At 47.9% G+C, this 15,656-nt stretch overlaps 1 protein-coding gene across 2 annotated transcripts in view; it reads right to left on the bottom strand.

The window, feature by feature from the left end:
• LOC310824222 (wings apart-like protein homolog) overlaps positions 1 to 15,656 on the bottom strand; it is a 69,020-nt gene that overhangs the window by 7,606 nt on the left and 45,758 nt on the right. For both annotated transcript variants that reach the window (XM_083697047.1, XM_083697048.1), the window contains 6 exons: positions 15,254 to 15,426; positions 8,770 to 8,885; positions 8,245 to 8,502; positions 7,787 to 7,988; positions 4,763 to 4,851; positions 4,252 to 4,347 (listed from right to left, as the gene is read on the bottom strand). In XM_083697047.1, the coding sequence (XP_083553173.1) occupies positions 4,252 to 4,347; positions 4,763 to 4,851; positions 7,787 to 7,988; positions 8,245 to 8,502; positions 8,770 to 8,885; positions 15,254 to 15,426 (934 nt within the window). The remainder of the gene's footprint in view (positions 1 to 4,251; positions 4,348 to 4,762; positions 4,852 to 7,786; positions 7,989 to 8,244; positions 8,503 to 8,769; positions 8,886 to 15,253; positions 15,427 to 15,656) is intronic.

The raw sequence follows: 15,656 nt of genomic DNA, 5'->3' as shown, positions 1-15,656 counted from the left end.
CATTAAGTCGGCGGTCGGCGCTCTCCGCGACTACCTGCTGGGTCGCGCTTTCACCCTCTATTCCGACCATGCTCCCCTCCAGTGGCTCCACCGCATGAAGGATGTGAACGCGAGGATCACCCGGTGGTATCTCGATTTGCAGCCCTTCAACTTTTCGGTCGTGCACAGGCCGGGGGCGCAGATGGTCGTGGCAGACTTCCTCTCCCGTGCAGGGGGGGGGGGGGGAGTAGGCTGTCGGCCGGCGTGTCCCCGGCCTGTGTCGGGCGGTGGGGGTATGTGGGGGGACATGCAGCGTTCGGCCTGTAGAGGGAGCTACAGGACCGTGGCCAGGGTTCGAAAGCGAGGCTGGCTGCGCACCTGTTGCGAATCAAGCCTCGCTAACGAAAGGGTTTAAGATGTGTGTGCCTCTGTGTTCGAGAGGACGGAAGGACGGCAACTGGAAAGTTGCCGAGTGCATGGGGGCTGAAAAGCAATAACTAAAAAGAAAAAACAATAACTTTATGAATAAACGGGACCTTTCCCTCACCACACCACTGCGTCTGCCTCTCTGTGAACATGGAACTCGTTACAACCACACCGGGTGCCACTCCTGTCAGCTAAGAACAGGAAACTGAGGCTACAATTTGCACGGGCTCACCAAAATTGGACAATAGAAGATTGGAAAAACGTTGCCTGGTCTGATGAGTCTCGATTTCTGCTGCAACATTCAGATGGTTGGGTCAGAATTTGGCATAAACAACACGAAAGCATGGATCCATCCTGCCTTGTATTAATGGTTCAGGCTGGTGATGGTGGTGTAATGTTGTGGGGGATATTGTCTTGGCACTCTTGGTGGAACAGGAGATTTGCATCATGGATGTGCAGCAACTGCGTGATGCTATCATGTCAATATGGACCAAAATCTCTGAGGAATGTTTCCAGCACCTTGTTGAATCTATGCCACAAAGAATTAAGGCAGCTCTGAAGGCAAAAGGGGGTCCAACCCGGTACTAGCAAGGTGTACCTAATAAAGTGGCCGGTGAGTGTATATCAACAGGCAGAGAAAGAGAGAGATGGACAGAAGAGACGATGCTGTATAATTCCTCTTGATTTCCAACCTCAGGCTTTTTTCAGCACGGTGGAGAAGGAGTGCCTTGCCATTAAGTGGGCGGTCGGCGCCCTCCGCTACTACCTGCTGGGTCGCGCTTTCACCCTCTATTCCGACCATGCTCCCCTCCAGTGGCTCCACCGCATGAAGGATGTGAACGCGAGGATCACCCGGTGGTATCTCGCGTTGCAGCCCTTCAACTTTTCGGTCGTGCACAGACCGGGGGCGCAGGGGGGGGGGGGAGTAGGCTGTCGGCCGGTGTGTCCCCGGCCTGTGTCGGGCGGTGGGGGTATGTGGGGGGACATGCAGCGTTTGGCCTGTAGAGGGAGCTACAGGACCATGGCCGGGGTTTACGAAAGTGAGGCTTCGTTGCGCACCTGTTGCGAATGAAGCCTCGTTGACGAAATGGTTTAAGATGTGTGTGCCTCTGCTTTCGGAAAGGAAGGCTGGAAAGCCAATGACTGGAAAGTCGACTGACGAAACAAATAAACGGGACCATTCCCTTATCCTAACACTGCGTCTGCCTCTGTGTACAACGGATCCCGTTACAAAATAATAGTATTAATAAAATGTAGTGTTAATAAACCTTGTTCCTCCTAAGGCTTGTTGTATATAAAGTATAATTCAACAACACATTGAAATCGCCACCACATATCAAAATTCCTTCAGCTTCTACTGCAATAACATCAAACAGAGACTTAAAAAAACGTTGTTGCTTCTGGAGGCGTGTAAACATTGATCAATGTTACCACTGTTTTCCAACTTCCCCTTAACAACAACACATCTTCCCTCTTTATCTCTTATTTCTTAATAACTTTCAAATTGGACAGAGTTTGTTGTAAGTATCGCCACTCCCCTCTTGTGGTTAGACCTATATATGTATTTCTAAAGCCAAATCGTTTACATTTTTCATGCTCTTGTTGAGGCAGAAGTGTTTCTTGTAGAAATAGTACTTGTGCCTTCTCTTGCATCAATTTAGCCAAGACCTTGCTTCTTTTAACTGGGTTATTCATTCCATTTACACCAATCTAACACCGTCATGTTGCATTACATTTGTCCATCCACATGATACTGACAACATGAAACTGCACAAGCCTGAACATTTGGCGAATTTGCGATAAAGAAAAAAACGAAAGAGTAAGTTGACTTTCAACCAGGAGTGTTTCCTCGCCACTCCAAGTCCCTGTTGGTGGGTTGAAGGGAAGTCCTCCTATGAAAAGAGGGCCCCTCAGTCCATAAGTAGGTATTCCACTCATTCTAGTCGTCCAACTCTTACTAAACTAGACAAATGTTGTCTCCCTATCGAATAAATCTATAATCCAAATGAAGTCTGTAATGTAAATCCAAAAGACACGTCGCCTATGCCATGTAGACCAGTGTCCAAAAAGAACTGCATCCAGCTCTGTATAATTTCCAGTAAGCCTACTCGTAGGCTAGGCTTAAACTCAGGTATCTATTTGACCATAGAAGAAAATAAACAACCCCCTAACCCTCCCCTAAAATCAGAATGGGTCGCTTAATCAATTAGCTATGGCCTAATAAAATAAAGACAAGTGGTGGGGAGATGGGGGCAGAAGTCCCAGTGGATTCCCATCTTGGCCAGGGGCGTCTGGAAGCAGATCCCCTTCTCCTTCAGTGCCTTTTTGATTTCTGAATATGCTTTGCGCTTCTGGACCACATCGGTTGCATAGTTGTCGTCAAACGTCAGCTGTCGGCCTCTGAGCTGGATCTTCTTTTGCCAAGCCTTTTTCAGGACCATCTCCTTGATATGGAACTGCTGAACGATGGACCTTTGTGGTGAGTTAGGATCCGGCCTCTGGGCTAGGGCTCTATGCACTCGTTGGATTTGTAGACTGATGTCCCCTGGTAGTGAAAGTTCGGTTTTGAGTAGTATGGTAAATTTAAAGACAATATAAGGGTTTGTAATCCCACACCAGGGAAAAGGTCACAGGAAAACAGATGGTCCTAGAACAGGTCTATAAAGACAGGTGACAGAGGAGATAACGGGGTCAACTTTGCAAACCTGAACGGCTAAATATTCTCTGTGAATAAAGTCTTCGAATTAATCAACAGCTCTGGTTAACAGTATTTTATTTCAAAGTATTATAACTTAAATTCTACGACATTAGCTGCTCAACAAACAGAAGGACCATGTTACCCTCTTTCTCCTCGGGCAATCCGTAAGGCAGTAGGGGCACTCCGGATGTTGTTCCTTCAATACCTCTCTTCAAGATGTGTCAACTTGGCTTGCATGGTTCTCTGATTCAGTTCCAATCATTTGAGAAGTGCGTCTTTCACTGTCATGTTCCATGTCTCCATTTCCCTGATTCGCCCTCTGCCTCGTTGATTCTGTTTTTGTGTGCCTGTACTTCGATGGTGCTAGAAACATTTTTTATCCATTTCCTGTTTTAGGTTGTTGAATTCTGCCTTCATATCTTTCTTGAAATCTTCTTTAAACGAGTTCAAGTTTTCACATCATGTATCTCTTTGGTCATGCTATCGAGCTCCAAGCGCATAGTTTCAGCTGCATGACCGGATCATAGTGTGGTGTCGCATCTCGGAGCTGTTACTCAAATCTTTAATTTCGGTCGAGGTCTGTCCTTTTCCTTTGTTACGGTTCTTTCGACTTTGTGTTTCGATTCCCCCACTCATTACAATCGAAAATGTAACTGTTTGTCCACAAGTTTCTGAATTTGGGGGTGTGTTTGTTTTTGCTAACTATCAGGAGCTCAAGTTCAAGCAGCCATCTTGCTTGCCTCACCACTGGAAGTCTCTGTTTGTTTGGTTTTACTACAAAGCATTAAGTTTAGTGCAAACTAGTATACACGTTGCCGTTTCCACACCATGTTTTGTGTGAAGAATAGTGGTAGCTGCATCATGTTATGGGTCTGTGCTTGTCACTGGCAGGGACTTGGGAAGTTTGTCAGAATTGTCAGGAGAAATTTGCTGAGTTGGCAGTGACAACCTAATCAACAGTGTGTAATTGATTCCTATTCAAATCAGGGACCCTACAAAGGGACCCCCTACTCCCTACTTCATTTACAATATCCTCCATAACATCATAATTATGCCTATAGCAAATGTGTCAGTGCAACTTCAGTTAACTGTGTGCATAGCGACTGGCGATTTGTGGAGTCCACTTCATGGGGTCAGCCCTAACTTACCGTGAGGTTCATGAAGTTCATGAACTTCTTCAGCATTTCCGTCATGATGGAGAAATCACCTTTGGGTAGGGTTTCCCTCACAGTACTCACATTGACCTACAGGGAGATAAAGAAGCAAATGCATTAAAATGGCGAATAGGGGTCTGTTAGAAGTAATGCTACGGATCAGGGGCAACATTTCAGTAGGCTTTTTTGCAGCCCAATTTAACACACCTGAAACAACAAGTAATGGTCTTCAATTGAGACCACTATTAGTTGAAGCAGGTATGTTGGTGCAGGCCTTTAATAGAAGCCCTGCCACTTGTTGTAGGGGCTCCAAACCTTTCGTATTTTGTTCAGTTGCATGCTGTCATTAGCTTATCTCTGTTATAAAAAAAAAAAAATTCCGCATCATGGAATGATGAATGTAGTCATTTATTGAATTCTGTATTTTTGGTACAATGCCTTAAATCTACGAAGGCCTCTGTGGGAACCACTATTGTAGAGCAGGGTTTTTTTGCTGGAGTTTTACCTGACTCCCCTGACACAGACAGCCCAGGAGCAGAGCTGTGTAGGAGGCTACGATGCTGTCCTCCATGTGCTTCCCAGCATGCTGTAAAGCTGCACCACCACACACAGAGAGAGAGAGAGTGAGTTGGAGGGGTAATACCTTTAAAAACAAAATAATAATAAATAAAGTGACCTATTTAATTAACCCATTTACTCCTAAAACGCCTGCTAAAAACGGCTCTCAAAACCTATGGTATTCTAGGATAAATGTCCTTATCTCCTGAGGGTTTTCCGAAAAAATACTAAGAATTGTCTACCGTCTACCAAAACCTTAATATCTAAGCCTCTGTAGCACATAGAAACATGAAATAAATTACATTTTAAAAGGTAAGAATCACAGGTTGTATTAAAACATGCTCCCTTAGCACTAACATACCAACACATTTTTCTAAAAATCCTCAAAATCAGATGGGGAAGAAAAAATATATTTTATTTGATTTATTTATATAACAAATAACATTTTAAACATTTTAAACATTTTAAACATGCCAACACACAGACCAAGGCACCTTGGTATGAGAGATAGGTGGGAAAGGAGTGGGGAGGGAGCTTGGTGGTAGCTTCACTATGTCCTGAATCAAAGGACGTGGTGCATGAAGCACTCGCGGTGCAGAGGAAGGTCACACTGCCTGCACCCCATCAGAGTTGACCCAGGACGCATGTTGGTGCCGTGGTGCTTCAGAGAACACTCCCTACAGGTCTTCCTCTTAGTGTTGATCTGGACCAGGTCATGCTCAGCAACAGCTCCAGTTGGGCAGGTGGGGAGCACCTGGGGAGCACTTCTTGCAGTGACGGGGACGATCAGCTCCATGGTCAGATCCTCCAGCCAGTCCTTGTAGCCCCCCCTCCTGTATTTCCACTCGGCTCCTCCTGCAGACCTGGCAGCCACAAAGGCATTGTAGCACGCCACCGTAGCAAAGTAAAAGAACAGCCTCCTCCACCACTTTGTAGACCGATGTTGGATCTGGTAGTAGCCCACCATCTGGTCCAGAAGGTCTACCCCCTTCATATGTTGCTGATAGTCAGCAAGGCATGCTGGCACCCGAACCTCCATCTGGCGTTGACCATTGGCCTTCCTCCTCACTGACCCATAAGCTGTCGGGTCATGGTAGTTGGAGAGGACCATCACTGCCTTGGTGTCCTGCCAGATGCAGAAGGTCAAGTCATCCCGCTGCGTCACCTTGAACTCATGCCTGTTCAAGCCAGCCTGCTTTGTGAGGTCCTTGTTCTTGGGGAGGTCCTTCCTGTTGGCACGCACCGTTCCACAAGCTTGCACCCCCCTGGTCTTGAGGTCCACCATCAACTTCACACCGGTGTAAAAGTTGTCCATATATACGGACAGGTTGGACCCGAAATAAGGTGTCGCCAGGTCTGAGACTATCCGGTGAGTCAGGTCTTTCTCAGTCTTACCCTGAATGGCCCCCGTGTACACCTGAAAATTGGTGACATAGCCTGTATTGCTCTCCGCCATGACCCACACCTTTATTCCCCACTTCACCGGTTTCTTGGGGAGGTACTGCCGGAAGCCCAGGCGTCCCTTGAACTTCACCATGGACTCATCCACGGTCACGAAGCCATTGACCTCAGAGTTCCTGGAATCTAACCAGGAGGAGGTCCATGAACCCCCGGAGCTTCCAGAGCCTGTCCGATTTGTCCACGGCAGGGTCCATGTTATCTTGGAGATGGAGATATCTGAAAATGCATATGATAAGATTAATGAGTTTAAGCCTAACATGTATTGCCATCATTGTATTTATTTATATGTATTAGTAAGAGAACGGAGAGAGCGCAAGAAAACAAAACACAAATCATTACCTCCAGATCATGTCGAAGCGGTCCCTTGCCATGGCCTTGGGGACGTGGGTCTGGTACAACCATTTGGTCTGCCTCCAGTAATCCCTGCGTGCTGGCAGCTTCAAAATCCCGAATGTGAAACACAGCCCGACAAATGTCTTCATCTCCGTTTTGGAGACAGGGTTCCACTTGGAGTTGGTGGGGGTCTGACCGCACGTCTCTTCAGCATACCGATTTGTTTCCGTCACCAACATGTCCCAAAGCTCATCGTTAAAAATACGCGAAAAGACATCCAGGGGGCTAGCATCCACGGGGATCGGCTGCTTCACCCCCGGTTTGCGGGTGAACTGCTTCGCAATGCGCGGCTGGTAGCCCTCGGTTTTCCAGTCTACCTGGAATCCGAGAAAGTCGTCCTCCTCCTCTCCTTCTGTCCACAAATCCCACTCGTGCTCTATCCAAAGGATCATCCGGTAGATAATCATCCTCTACCTCCTCCTCCCTCTCAAACTCCTCATTCTCTCCCAACTCTATGTCACTGCCCTCGCTGTCAAAATTCTCCTCTGCCGTAGCCATCTCGCCACTCTCCAAAAAAAATCTACAATAAACGCACGTGTATGTCTGATTGATTTATGTGATTTTTGGCGAATCACACGACATTTGGGTGCTTACGTGTTTTTAAAAAAACAAGACCCATCTCATGTGTATTTAAACCAATGACAGCGCATTATATGCTGCACGCCTCATGAAAAATACGACAAATAAAAAATGCTGCGCCACGCAGCATCCGGCAGGAGAGTCAGAGTTGCGCTACACAGCAACCGGCGGGAGATGCAATGTTGCGTCGCGCAGCATCCGGCACAAATGGGTTAACAAACGTAATTGAGGTAGTAATTTGTCATGTGCTTGGCAGTTAAATGTTGAATTATGTTTTGAACAGCTTTTCTTTTTTTTTTTTTACTTACATAAGACTAGCTTCTACATTGCCAACGTTCGCTAACTGGACACACACATAAAGCCAGCTCTGCAGTTGGTGCACAACGCAAAAATGTTTGACACCAAATCCTCTGACACGATCCAAGTCAACAAGTCACTTCACACTAGTTTACTGGTGCTAGCTTAAGAAGGTTTTTTTTTCTCTCTCTCTGGCTAACCTGTAACAGGTATAACACACACACACAAAGTGTTTGTTTACCTTTGTTGAGGTCCAGCTCTTCTTCTTCCTCCTCCTCCTGTTTCTTCTCATTCTCATTGGTTTCTGAGGTGACCCACTGGATCTCCCCCGAGGTCTCCTGCCACTCGCCGCTCTGATCATACTGAGGCTTGGGTGCCTCCGTAATGATGTCATCAGTCTGCGCCTCAGCCACGATGGCTGCTTGCTCCCGCTCCAGGAAGAACTATGGACGGAGACACAAAACGGTCAGTCAAAGCGCACATATAAAAGATACTTCAGTTTGACTTAAGTTCCGGTTTCTCGCAAATAGATTACGCTTTAGACTGAAAAGTAGCATCAATAGAGAGTGTCTATTGAAAGTGGGATTTTAGTCGAAGACTGGTCTAAAAATGTGTCCCTGAGCTTCCATTAAAACATTTCTACTCGAGAATGAGTTTCAGTTAACGAGATTGAAGAGGTGTTGATAAAAGCACTCCTACCTGCACCAGAGCAGCCAGGGCTCCAGAGGAGGGGCCCTTGGTCTTCTCCTCAGTCCCCTCTGCCTGTCCGTCTGTGGGACATGCTGCAGAAAGCACTTCCCTTGCTTCTGTAGAGGCTGGGGCTAATTCAGGGGCTTGAGTCTTCTCCCCCTCTCCCTGGCTCTCCTCAAGGCTGACGGTGGTGTGGAACTCCATGTCCACCAGACAGTGGCGGTTCCTGGCGCTGTACTCGACCAGGTTAATAAGCAGCCCAAGGCCCTGCAGGAGAACATAGGCAGGAGGGAGGAGAGAGAGAGAGGAAATGAGAGAGGAGGAAGAGCTGCTGTTAAAAAGCCTCTTAGAAACTTTCCCTACACCACATGGTAGTTCTCTTTCTCACACACTCTCCCTCAAATGCTTTTAATAATAATTGTACAAAGATCATAACAATGTTACAGTCTGCATTATGAGATTAAAGGATGTTTGCAATCATCCAAAATGGACACCACACCTGCCCGCCTGCACGCACAGCTGTGATGCTCTCACCAGTACTCTGATGTCAAAACGTTGTTCCTGAGGTAGGTAGCGTGGGACCCGTAGGACACAGTTGAGAGCTGTAATGATGAGCTGATCCTGCTCCCCACTCTTAGTGCTTCCCCACTCTGCAACACACACACACCAGTTAGTTACCAAGATGCAGTATTGTACCACTGCTGTGAGTGAGGCTAAACACATTAGCATTGTAGCATTGTATTGATGTTGTGGGTGACCTTTAGATTAAATATATGTACAGTAACAATATAGATTTGCTGTACCGTTGTGGTGTGTCAAGTCAAACATTGAAAAGTCTTGTAATGTTGTTATAAGTGAGGTCAAGATGTCATAGAAGTATAAAATCTAGATCTGGTGGTCCATTGTAGGTCAGGTCAAGCTTAGATGGTCTTGTAATGTAATGTTGTTATATAGTGCCCTGTGTAAGTAATGGGACAGTGAAGCATTTTTTCTTCTTTTGGCTCTACATATTTGTTACTGTGAGGTTGAAGTAGAGATTCTTAGCTTTTATTTGATGGTGTAGTGGTTTGCGGGATCTGAAGAATCTCGAGGATCACCAGTTCAAAGTTGCAACAATCTCCGTGTTTATTTCGCACTCTACATTCCCAAAAACAACTCATTCACACTTCCTATTTACGTACATAATTTGTCCATCCGTCACCACGCTAAGGCACCTGGGTAATGTAGTGAATTCGTCTACGCTCCACCAGTAGGTGTCTAGTCACCACACAGGTCCCCCCCAGAATTCACAAACACTGACTTCCCATAACGCGCCGGGGCTCGGATGACCCGTCCAAAGCGGCTACTGGACTCCCGAACCTGGGATGGAGAGCCTGGCCCGGAATCACTAGGATTTCTCTTCGTGCCCGTACCAGCAGGAGGGCGGCCACGGCGTGGTGGACGAGCCACCTCCACTTCGCGTTCCCCATCCAGATGAGCTGACTTCAGGCGGTCCACCGAGATATGCTCCCTATTCCCCCCTATGTCAATGACAAAGGTCTTGTCGCCTGTCTCCACGACTCTGTAGGGGCCATCGTAAGGCAGCTGTAGAGGGCTCCTATGTGCATCGTGGCGGATGAACACATATCTCGCTGACTGTAGATCATGAGGGACATGGACGCGTGGCAGGCTGTGATTTGAAGTGGGAGTCGGCTTAAAGGCACTTGCCCTGTCCCAGAGATCACGCAGTTGCTCTGGTGCCGACCAGGGAACGGTAACCGAAGGAAAAAAAATCACCCGGCACTCTAAGGGCCTGGCCATAGACGAGCTCCGCCGAAGAAGAGAGGAGGTCCTCCTTAGGTGCAGTACGAAGTCCCAGCATCACCCAGGGTAGCCTGTCGATCCAGCTATTGCCCTGGAGGTCCACTTTCAGCGCTGCCTTCATGGAACGATGAAAGCGCTCACACAGGCCATTGGCCTGGGGATGGTATGCTGTAGTCCGATGGAGTGAAATACCCAACTGCTGAGTGATAGAGGTCCACAGCTGTGAGGTGAATTGTGGCCCCCGGTCTGAGGAGAGGTCAGAGGGAACCCCGAACCGGGCAATCCAAACCCCAAATGAATCCACGGGCCACCTCAGCTGTCGTTGTTCCTGACAGTGGAACCACCTCCGGCCACCGTGTCGTTCTGTCCACCATCGTTAGGAGATAGGTGAACCCTCCGGAGGGAGGAAGAGGTCCAACCAAGTCCACGTTGACGTGGTCAAAACGCCGTTCCGGGACTGTGAACTTCTCCAATGGCGCCTTCACATGCCGATGGATTTTTGTGCGTTGGCATGCAATGCATGTGTTGACCCAGCCGCGAATGTCCTTCTTCATGCCAGGCCAGACAAATTTCCCTGTCACCAGACGCTGCGATGGCTTCCGGCCCGGGTGTGACGGGCCATGTACGACCTCAAAAACCGTCCGTCTCCACATCTTGGGTACCAGAGGACGGGACTGGCCAGTAGAAACGTCACAAAGCAGCGTCGTACCCTTATCATCAAAAGGGACATCCACCAACCGAAGCCCTGTAGTCGCCGTCCTCCAGGCCTGAATGTCAGGGTCAGCGGCTTGGTCCACAGCCATGCGGGCATAATCGACGCCGAGGTGAAGGTGCGAGAAAGGCAGTCGGCCACGGTGTTCTGTTTCCCTGCTATATGTTGTATGTCTGTGGTGAACTCAGAAACGTAGGACAGATGACGCTGTTGCCTGGCCGACCATGGTTCCGACACCTTAGCCATGACGAAAGTTAAAGGCTTGTGGTCCACGAAAGCAGTGAATGGTCGAGCCTCTAGGAGGAAACGGAAATGTCTGACTGCCAGGTAGAGGGCGAGTAGCTCACGGTCAAACGTGCTGTACTTTTGCTCACTAGCACGGAGCTGCCGGCTAAAAAAAGCAAGTGGCTGCCAAACCCCGTCAACTCGCTGCTCCAACTGCGCGGTCCGAGGCATCAGATGTCACAGCAATGGGGGCATCCGGCACAGGATGTGCTAGCATGGTTGCGTTCGCCAGCGCGTCCTTGATGGCAGAGAATGATCCCGACATTTCACTAGACCAGTCAACAATGTGCTTGGGAGGTTTGTCCTTAAGGACCCCATACAGGGGGGGCGCATGAGGTGGGCTGCTCGTGGAATGAAGCGATGATAAAAATTTACCATCCCCAGGAACTCCTGTAGGGCCTTCACCGTTGTGGGGCGTGGGAACTGCCGCACCGCCTCCACCTTTAAGGGCAATGGGGTTGCCCCGGTAGAAGTGATGTGATGGCCGAGAAAATCAATGGAGGGCACCCCAAACTGGCATTTCGCTGGATTGACAATCAAGCCGTGCTGCCGCAAATGAGTAAAGAGGAGGCGGAGGTGTGACAGGTGGTCTGCCTCGGATGTACTGGCCACCAGGATATCATCCAGGTAAACAAAAAGAAAAGGCAAATCACGCAGCACTGAGTCCATCAACCGCTGAAAAGTTTGGGCGGCGTTCTTCAAACCGAAAGGCATTCGTAAATACTCAAAAAGGCCAAACGGCGTGATGACTGCCGTTTTGGGGATGTCGCCAGGATGGACTGGCACCTGGTGATACCCCCGAATGAGATCCACCTTTGAAAAAATAACTGCTCCCGCCAGGTGGGCTGAAAAATCCTGAATATAGGGAACAGGATACCGGTCCGGTGTAGTAGCATCATTGAGCCGCCGGTAATCACCACACGGGCGCCATCCTCCATTGGCCTTGGGCACCAGGTGCAAAGGCGAGGCCCAGGGACTGTCAGACCGACGAATGATGCCAAGTCTCTCCATGGAGCTGAACTCCTCCTTGGCGATCGCCAACTTGTGTGGGTCCAGCCGGCGGGCTCGAGCATGTACCGGTGGACCGCTGGTTGGTATGAAGTGAGTCACGTTGTGTCTTATGGAGCTCGCTGAAAACGTCGGCGTTGTGATGTCTGAAAATTCCAGCAGGAGTCGGGCGATATCATCAGCCGGTGAAAGGGCAGCGGCCAGCCTTGTTGATGTAGCGGTGCTGTGCTCACAAGCCAGTGAGCAGAAGGTCTCAGCGTTGACCAGCTGACGGTTACCCACATCCACCAGCAGCCCATTAGCGCAGAGGAAATCAGCACCCAGGAGAGGGGTGGACACCTTCGCCAACACAAAGTCCCAAGAGAAACGTTGTCCAGCAAAGCACAGTGTTAAGGGCCGTGTGCCAAACGTGGGGATGGGGGTGCCATTCGCTGCTTCAAGGTTGGGTCCCACTTTGGCTGTTCGAATATCCAAGGCTGATGCAGGCAGAATGCTGACCTGAGCTCCAGTGTCACAAAGAAATCTACGGCCGGAATTAGAGTCAGTAATGAACAGCAAACCGCTGGATGGGCCGACACTCAGTGCTGCTAATGGGTGGCGGCCAATGCGTTTCCCGACCAGCTACATGGTGGGAGGCACTTCTTTGCTCTGTCACCAAACTTGCCATGATAGAAACAGAGACTTGACTTCCCACGGCGAGCCACAGCGCTGGCGGAGACGGTGTGTGTGTGCGGTTGATGCATGCCTTCCACACCGGTAGTGCTGGTGTTGGTAAAGGGCGTGACCGAAAAAGTCTTCCTCCCAGCTGAAAAAATAACATCAGCCTCCTTGGCCAACTCACGAAGGTCTACCTTCACAGAACTGGTTAAATGCAAACGAATCTGGTCTGGGAGTTGCTGCAGAAATAGCTCCCTAAAAAGGAAACATGGTTGGTGATTGCCAAGCAGAGCCAGCATATGGTCCATTAACTCTGAGGGCTTTGAGTCTCCAAGCCCAGGGAGAGACAGGAGCTGCCGAGCTCGTTCTGGTTCTGTCAATCCAAAAACTCCCTTCAGGTGTCCTTTAAGAGTGGTATATTTGTCCCTGGCTGGTGGGTTTTCTTTCAGGTTTATCACCCGCGCAGCAGTTGAACCCTTCAGAGACGCTACCACATAGTAATATTTCGTGTCCTCTGAAGTTATATCCCTGATGGCAAACTGGGCTTCAGCCTGCACAAACCAAGCGCTAACATTGTGCTCCCAAAACTCAGGCAACTTGAGAGCAACTGCATTCGCCATGTTCAAAAAAGCTTTGAAAAACGTCCAAAAAACTCACGTCAGGGTCACCAATTGTAGTGGTTTGCGGGATCTGAAGAATCTCGAGGATCACCAGTTCAAAGTTGCAACAATCTCCGTGTTTATTTCGCACTCTACCATTCACCAACAACTCATTCACACTTCCTATTTACTTACATAATTTGTCCAACCCTCACCACGCTAAGGCACCTGGGTAATGTAGTGAATTTGTCTACGCTCAACCAGTAGGTGTCTAGTCACCACAATGGTATGTGTGTATATATTGGTTTATCCATTCAGAAATTCACTTTTTATGCATAGTCCTATTTAAGGGTACCCAAAAGTAATGGGACAATTGGCTTGACAGGTGTTTCTAATAAGCTAGGTGTGTTCCGTCACATCATTTGTGCAGGCATAGGAGAGCTGTCAATGTCTAGTATTGACTCTAGGCTTTGCATTTGCCTTTGGAGTCAGCTATTGGTGTCTGTCAACGGGAGGACCAAAGAGACATCAATGAAAGTCAAGGAAACAATCGGTGTCAATGAAAACCAGAAACATAGCTAAAACCTTAGGCTTGCCAAAATCAACAGTTTGGAACATCATTAAAAAAAAAAAATAATAATAATAATAATAATAATCTCAAACGGGCTGGTTGGCCAAGGAAGACTTCTACAGTGGATAACCGTAGAATGCTCACCATAATTAAGAAAAAACACAAAACAACTGTCCCACTAATCAGGAACACTCTCCAGGAGGTAAGTGTGAATGTGTCAGAGACTACCATCCGCAGAATATGTCACCAGCCAAACTACAGAGCTTCACTGCAAGATTCACTGCAAACCACTAGTTATCCTCAAAAAGGATGGTCAGGTCACAGTTCGCTAAAAAGTACCTAAAGAGCCTGCAGAGGTTTGGAAAATGGTCTTGTGGACAGAAATAAGACAAATATTATCATGTACCAGACTGATTGCAAGAGGAAGGTTTGGAGAAAAAAGGATCTGCCCAAGACACCACACATACCACCTCATCTGTGAAACATGGTGGAGGGGGATGGTTTGGGCATGTATAGCTGCCACAAGAACTAGCTAACTTGTCTTAATTGATGATGTTACTGCTGACAGCAGCAGCAGAATGTATTCTGAAATGCACAGAAACATCTTGTCTGCTCGAGTACAAGCAAATGCCTCCAAATTCATTGGATGGCGCTTCATCATAGAGTAAGACAATGACCCCAAACATAGCAACTAGGGAGTTTTTCAGGGCCAAAAAGCAGAAAGTTCTTGACTGGCCAAGTCAATCTTCAAATCCAATTGAACATGCATTTAATTTCCTGATGATAGGATTTTAGGCAAAGAGACCTCAAAACAAACAAGTGAAGATGGCTGCAGTACAGGCCTGGCAGAGCATCACCAGAGAATTTACCCAGCGTCTGGTGGGGTCAATGGGTCGCAGACTTCAGGCAGTTATTCCATGCAAAGGATTGTCAACCAAATACTATACATGAGTACTCTATTTGGACATCAAATGATTTTTACCAATACTTTTGGAGCCCTGAAATTGATGTTTAAAAAATGTTGTACTTTCTAAATGGTGAACCCAATCTGAAAAAACAAACACTGAATTAAAGCTGAAAAACTCAACTTGACCCCATAGCAATTGTGTGATTTCAAATCCCAAGTATAGAGCTAAAAGAAGACAAAATGTTTCCTCTTTCCAATACTTAGAGGGCACTGTAGTTCCCAAAATTACAAATGTTGTCAAGGGAATGTGATACACAAATCATAAGAGGTGATTTAACCGTGACATTATCGTTATTAAATCACGGCTTGGAACGCCTCTCAGCCAATCACAATGCTTGTTTTCATCAACCCGTTGTATAATGTTGTTATAAGTGAGGTCAAGATGTCATTGAAGTATAAATCTAAATGTAGTGTACCATTGTCGTGGGTGAGGTTGAGCAGCACCCCTATGACAACCCTCATGCAGTCTTCCACGGCCTTGCCCACGTTACTGAAGCTGCAGTGGGGCAGAGCCATGCCCGACGAACACAGGGAGCTGTTCAATTCTCGACTGTAGCGTTGGATCATATGCTCACAGTAGCGCAGGGCTCTGAGGAGAGGAGATGGCAGGGGGGGAGGGGGAGAGAGGAGATTAGATTTCAGACACCTGGGTTGAAGCCCAACCGAGTCCCAGGGAAACTGTCACTACAGATTTAACCCTGAGCCCTGAACAGGCCATAGCTCAGATACACTACGATTGGGAGAGGGGAGTCAGGGCTAGCACAAGTCCACCATTGCCATCATCTAAGACAGTGATTCTCAATCCTGGTCCTGGAGAGC

The sequence above is a fragment of the Argentina silus genome, assembly GCF_951799395.1.
Source record: "Argentina silus genome assembly, chromosome: Y".
Lineage (NCBI taxonomy): Eukaryota > Metazoa > Chordata > Actinopteri > Argentiniformes > Argentinidae > Argentina > Argentina silus.
This window is presented reverse-complemented; position numbering and strand designations above follow the sequence as displayed.